Source organism: Oncorhynchus tshawytscha, linkage group LG13 (assembly GCF_018296145.1).
Source record: "Oncorhynchus tshawytscha isolate Ot180627B linkage group LG13, Otsh_v2.0, whole genome shotgun sequence".
NCBI lineage: Eukaryota > Metazoa > Chordata > Actinopteri > Salmoniformes > Salmonidae > Oncorhynchus > Oncorhynchus tshawytscha.
Window position 1 is genome coordinate 32,794,530 of NC_056441.1, and position 6,938 is coordinate 32,801,467.

General features: G+C 43.9%; 1 protein-coding gene across 1 annotated transcript; it reads left to right on the forward strand.

Moving 5' to 3' along the window:
• Positions 1-121: 121 nt before the first annotated feature.
• On the forward strand, positions 122-2,306 carry LOC112265909 (ras-related and estrogen-regulated growth inhibitor-like protein). The gene is made up of 4 exons (XM_024443439.2): positions 122-310; positions 521-574; positions 746-822; positions 992-2,306. Exons 1-4 carry the CDS (start codon positions 196-198, stop codon positions 1,406-1,408), a joined length of 663 nt encoding a protein of 220 aa, XP_024299207.1. The 5' UTR covers positions 122-195; the 3' UTR covers positions 1,409-2,306.
• Positions 2,307-6,938: the final 4,632 nt, after the last annotated feature.

Here is a 6,938-nt window from a genome sequence, read left to right on the forward strand (position 1 = left end):
TGGGCACGGCGTTCGAGACGAAGCGCGTTGGCCGCAGACATGCGCACAGTCCTCATTGGCCCATACTTTTTGTCCATCAGCGAACAGGGCCCGCCTATCCTTTATAAATTGCTAGACCGCACAATCCGAGGGAGTTCACTTTGTGTATCCTACACGTTGAGCAGAGCCACGGAAACAGCTGCGCCCTTTTAACAAATGGTTGTCCAAGTAAACCAGCCAACTCGCCACTACAGCAAAACGATGGAAGGAAGTCAGCAAAAGGTGGAGGCTAATGTCTTACTACTTGGAGCTGAAAGCGTCGGTAAATCTGGTGAGCATAGTTGAATGAATCCTTAAAATTGAATTGCACTTTTATTCATGACGTTGACAGTCTGTGCACTGTGAAGAGGGACTTTTTTTTTGTGATCGTTGAAAGTAGACCGGAGTTATGACGGCCAAATGCAATGTGAAATGGATTTCCTGGTGTAATACATTTGACTGATCAACATGTCTCATTAATTACGCAATGTTGTGTCCTCAGCTCTCACGGTGCGGTTTCTCACTAGAAGGTTTATCGGCGAATACGGCGATATTGGTATGTGTTGGTCTTTTGACTTGATCATTGATAATTATACAATTACCATCAAATCAATAGGTTACAGTAGATCAAACCATACATGCATACATACAAGGGAAATGTAGTCAATCACCCTGACGCACTGCTGCGTTTATATATCAATGGTTCGTATTTGTTTTGCATTTACAGAATCGATCTACAGTCACACTGACCGAATAGAAGGACGGGAGATCAGCTTTAATATCTGGGATTCGCTTTGCCCCCAGGTGAGAGAACATTCTAAATCATTTAGGCTACGTGATAATAACTTTATAATGGTAACGACAGACTTGATTAGTGGTTACTCAGATAGGCAGAGCATACTGGCGTTTTTCTATTCAACAAGGAGGTTAAAGGGTTGACTAAATACATGTATTTTATCTTCATGTGTTTTAGAATGGTGAGGTCGAGGGACACATCAGCGACAGACAACTCCAGTGGGCGGACGGTTTCATTCTGGTTTATAGCATATGTGACCGTGCCAGCTTCAACGTGGTGCGGCAACAGGTGCAGCGCATCCAGCAAGCCAAAAGCAAGTTCCCCGGAGCCCATCCCATCATTATCGTGGGCAATAAACGTGACCTCCAGCATCGCCGCACTGTCTCCAGCGAGGAAGGACGCCTCCTCGCTCTTTCCACGGACTGTGGCTTCTTTGAGATCTCTGTAGCGGAGACATACCACGAGGTACAACTGGTATTTCACGAACTGCTCGACCTTATCCGAGAGGCGAGGGCGCTCAAGAAGGGGGCAGCTGGGATCAAGGGTATTGTGAGAAGCATGTCTGCCGTTTTCGGAAGGAAGAGGACTGAGTAGTTCCAATATAGCTGAATACGAGAGACGTTGAGGTGTTACTGTAGTTCTGCATCTAAACAGCCCAGGATTTGTCCGTGCATAAAAAGGATGGTTATGTTTCCATATTGGAATAGGTCCATGCACAGCTCTATGATTTAGGCCTAACTGAACTCAAGCCGGTTGGATTGTTACTCGAATGAGATGATTGACAATCAAATCCCATCAAACTGACAGGATTAAGTACTCTTATTTGTGTCGGAGGTCAGGTGGCCTAAAGTAGCAGAAAAATGCCCTTAAATTGCCAGCTTGTTAGATTGCCTTGCAACATGCCATACAATTGCCAACTGTAAAGCAGAAGGGTTCTTGTTTAAATTCCTGGAATAAGTATTGTGGAGAATCTATGTGCAATATACAACTGATTTCTCTTCACAAATCTATCAGCATGCAGAATGTTCTACGGGTCAGGTCTGCTTGGTCTTATTGGCACAATCCCTTGGACTATTGACAGTCTATGCAAGACAGATAAGTGAATGTGTAGCTGTGTGATAAGTGAATATGTGCGTTTCCATCCACAGCACCTACATCAATCACACCTTTAAGGTGTTTTGAAAGGTCAGCCAGTGGGGGACCATTCTCTGTTCATTAATGTCAATACCATCTATTTGTCTGAGTGCTGTACATTTCACGTCTTTGAAGAATGCCGAGGCCTACTTGACTTTTTCATAGGGGTGTTAATGCAGTGGACAAACATGTCTATTTCAATAGCCTACTGATTCTATCATGTGTTTTTTCTTTGGTAACTTTTCATGAATTATGACAACTGAAGTCATGTTTGTTATACAAGTCATTACTTTAACTGTACAAAGTTTACATACTACAGAACTTGGTCGTACAATTTCATAATAAAATGTGAAATGAATGCTTAAGTGAAGTCTATATTTTTTTTTTTTCCAAACACAATGTCAAGCCATGCTGGTGATCTTTAATGTGCTGTAAAAGGGGAACATCTTCTCACAATCCAACTAGAGGTAAAGATTAACCAAGTCACATTTCACGCCTCTCCCTGGATACTTAACAAATTACTGACAAATCTCAATGAACGTTTCCAAGGTTATTCTGAGAGAAATCCTTTAGTGCTCTCTTAAAACATCTCATGTCAATGCAGCGCCGAGATCGCAGGACTGATCTTACCAAACCTAATCCTATAGACTCATTATGGGGGCGGCAGTCAGCCCCCATCAACGTTGACCTCCTAACCAAGGTCAACTACAAGGGAAATGCAGTCAATCACCCTGACGCACTGGCACATTTCATCCACTGCATTTGACTTCTCTGACCAAATGAAACGGGAACAAACATCCTCGTTGACATCAAAAGAGGGGAGCTCGTGCCACTTCATTGCCCCCTTATTTACTCACAGGTTCACTCATACACTTGACCTTGTGGGACCAGACATGATCTAAATGTGGGATGCTGACTGACTTGTGGCCAAACATGGGAGTTCTCTAGTCACAACACCAGGGCATCGCAGATCTAGCCCCAGCAGAAACCACGTCTCAAGGGACAGTTTGGTTTAAGGGGTAGGGAGGCTATGTGGGGTGCTTTTGATTATGCTGTGCGTAGAGATATGCACATCCAGCAGGAAGGCTATGTAAACCAGGTCCCGATGAGCAGTTGATAGTAGAATCAGGTGTTAGTGTTCAGCAGGGCTGCAGAAGAATCCTGCATACCCAGTAGTTCTCCAGGAGGAGGGTGAACCTCTCCTGCAATAACAAGCAATGGGGGGATTCCACAATGACAGACACTGCGCTTGAGGCAGTCCCCAGAGATACTTGAGTCCACGTCTCCACACGGTTTTAAAACGTGTATTGTATATGTCCTCATTGTGAGCATATTCTCTGGCCCCTCCCTCTATGCAAATTATTTGACAGTCTTTCGAAAATAATATTTATTTACTTTAAGACATTGTTGCCATAAGTCAATGGTTCTAGCTGTCAATGAATTTTAGAGGGTGGCATAATGATTATTTAAATGGTTTTACTTTCCAGATCTGTCTACACTAAGATATCTAGTCACAGTGCGTGCCTGACTACCTCTTGAGGTGGGCAGGAAGATCAGATCACATTCAGATCACAATTAGTCTTTTAATCATCTACACCTGCCTCAAAATCTGGACGTGGATCAGGATAAAGGATGCAAGTTACAGCCAGGTCTAAACAGGGCTAAAGAAGCAAAAAGTCCATGGCCCACCTTCTGTAATACAGAGCCTCTCATTATTCGCCACGTGAACCTGTCCTTACAACCACTGGTTGCCACCAGTTCACAACCTATTCTTCACTGACACTCCTCGTTTAGGTCCCGTTCCTCAGACGTAACCACATTGGGATCACCAGGTCTCCTCCAGGATCTCCTTAACCATTACAAGAAAATACTTTAAGAGGGAGAAGGAAGTGGGAGTCTCAACTGTCTAAATGAGCTTCCTTTTCTCGTTGTGGACGTACAATGATGATATCTCATACACATAATACTGTAATACATTACCAACACATGCCCATAGAGTTAAGGATTAACTAAAGGGATAGTTCACCCAAATGTAAAAAGAAAAAAAAGAAGCATACTGGTTTCATTACCCTGTAAGCAGTCTATGGAGAAGGTATGAGAGCAATCTATGCTTTTGGTTTAGTTTCCTTGGCACTGTTTCCAAATGCTTATGTTTTAGCGTTTGTGGCGCAAATCTCATTCAGGTCATGTTACCATTATTCACTCATGTCCAAATCATTCAAAAGTATCTCAAGTGTATTGTGAATGTAACGGTTCTCTTGTGGTGAAGGAGAGTCAGACCAAATTGCAGCGTGTAGATTTCGATCCATGTTTAATAAACACTACAAAACAAAGACTGTAACGAAAACCGAAACAGCCTATACTTGTGTAAACTAACACAGAGACAGGAACAAGGACACTAAGGACAATCACCCACAAAACCCAACACAAAACAGGCTACCTAAATATGGTTCCCAATCAGAGACAATGACTAACACCTGCCTCTGATTGAGAACCATATCAGGCCAAACATAGAAATAGACAAACCAGACACACAACATAGAATGCCCACCCAGCTCACGTCCTGACCAACACTAAAACAAGGAAAACACATACGAACAATGGTCAGACCGTGACAGTGAAGCTCAATAAAGTTATTTATAGATGATTTGAACATTAATATCAGACCCGTGACTTGAATGGGACTAAAATGTTAGCATTTGGAAACAGTGCCAGCCACTGCCAGGGTAACTAAACCAAAGCATGGATCGCTGTCATTTGTAATTTTGGTGAATAATCTCAGGAAGGAGGACCACACTTGTATAATGCACGTCATATATGTACTGAGTACACCAAACATTAGGAACACATTAATATTGAGTTGCACCCCCCCCACTTTTTCCCTCAGAACAGCCTTAATCCGTCAGGGTATGGACTCTACTCGGTATTGAAAGCATTCCACAGGGATGCGGGCCCATGTTGACTCCAATGCTTCCTACAGTTGTCTCAAGTTGGCTGGATGTCCTTTGGGTGGGGGACCATTCTTGATACACATGGGAAACTTTTGAGTGTGAAAAACCCAGCAGTGTTGCAGTTCTTGACACAAACCAGTGCGCCCTGCAACTGCTACCATACCCTGTTCAGAGGCACTTAAAACTTTTGTCTTGCCCATTCACCCTCTGAATGGCACACATGCGCAATGTGTCAATTGTCTCAAGGCTTAAAAATCCTTCTTTAACCTGTCTCCTCCACTTCATCTACACTGATTGAAGTGGATATAACAAGTGACATCAATAAGGGATTATAGCTTTCACCTGGATTCACTTGGTCAATCTATGTCATGGAAAGATTTGGTGTTCTTAATGTTTTGTGTGCTCAGTGTACTGTTCAATTACTTGTATTTGGTATTTAGAATGAAGTACTATCAGTATGCCATACTGCATACGGTTATTAACGGTGTCCATGGAGACCCACAGCGATACGAGGAATGTACAGCTCTGGCAGGGGTGGGAGTGGAAGATTTCCTTTTTTTCACCATGGCAACTCTTATTTTTCCAAGGCCTGTTGCACACATACATAATAATTCATGTACAGTACAGCCATACAGTGTGTGATGTAACGTATCTGGGAGAAGGGGTGGGGTAAATGCGTCTATTTGGTAAGAGGTTCTGAGCCGATACGCAAATTAAATGTTATGAGGACCATTCGTTTAGAGCATTGTCTCCTGTTCTAAAATCCACACCCTCCCACTAACTTCCATCCTCCCGAAAAATGTGACGCAAGCAACAACAAACACTGGGTTCTTCAGTGCTTCAGCCAGTACTCATGAAAATGGATGTGAAGGTGCATGGCAACAACACCACCATTGTTGACACTTGTCTGTCAGGAGTGGGAGGGATCGTGCCAGTTGGAGAACAGGTTGCTGTGCCACACAGACTAAGAGCTGCCATGATGTCATCATGGTGGGACGGAACGGAGAAGGGAAACACGGTGTCCATGGCAACCAGTGATGTCACTGTTGCCCACGCTCTCTTCCCTCACGCCATCAAGAAATCAAGCACGCACCACCGGGAAGATCCCACAGAATGAACTCTACTTCCGATCAGCTATGGGGGGGTTGGGAGGTTAGGGTCATGTTGGCAAGAGATAGTGGGTGTTTTTTTTATCGGAATCACAGCAAGGATTCTCTGGAAGCCCCCGGGGGTTTCACCTGTGCCAGCAAACGAGGAGCATAGAAACACACCTCACAGCTCCTTGCAGGCACGTTGTTAACACATGCCGTTAACACACACACACACACACACACACACACACACACACACACACACACACACACACACACACACACACACACACACACACACACACACACACACACACACACACACACACACACACACACACACACACACACACACACACACACACACACACACACACACACACACACACACACACACATACATACCAATCAATAACGACCAGAAGGCAGACAGGGATCAACAACACGGATGACAGCTATGTCAATACTATCAGACAATTTGTGTTTGGTTGACAATGCAACCAACTATCAACATTTGAAAGGAGATGTGTATACTGCTTGGATAGTTCTGTTTGAGCCACTGGCTTTTGTATGTTTTTACACCCTTTTCCTCCCCAATTTCATGATATCCAATTGCGATCCAATTACGATCTTGTCTCATCACTGCAACTCCCCAACGGGCTCGGGAGAGGTGAAGGTTGAAAACATGTCCTTCGAAACATGACTCGCCAAACCACGTTCTTAACACTTAATCCGGAAGCCAGCTGCACCAGTGTGACGGAGGAAACACCATTCAACTGACGACCTAAGTCAGCCTGCAGCATCGTCACTCTGGAGGCCCTGAGCCACTTGCTTCATCCCATTAGTTAACTTTTATTTTTGGTTGAGTTGGAGAAGTGAATCCTGAATCTTGCATTCACACAAAATAAACCGCTCTAGGGATGCCTAAGAATGTTAATCTTCACCTTG

Coding starts and splice junctions, on each gene's coding strand:
- LOC112265909 (XM_024443439.2), top strand. CDS start 196: ATGGTTGTCCAAGTAAACCAGCCAACTCGCCACTACAGCAAAACGATG. Junction 311..520: donor TGAAAGCGTCGGTAAATCTG/GTGAGCATAGTT, acceptor TTGTGTCCTCAG/CTCTCACGGTGCGGTTTCTC. Junction 575..745: donor CGGCGAATACGGCGATATTG/GTATGTGTTGGT, acceptor TTGCATTTACAG/AATCGATCTACAGTCACACT.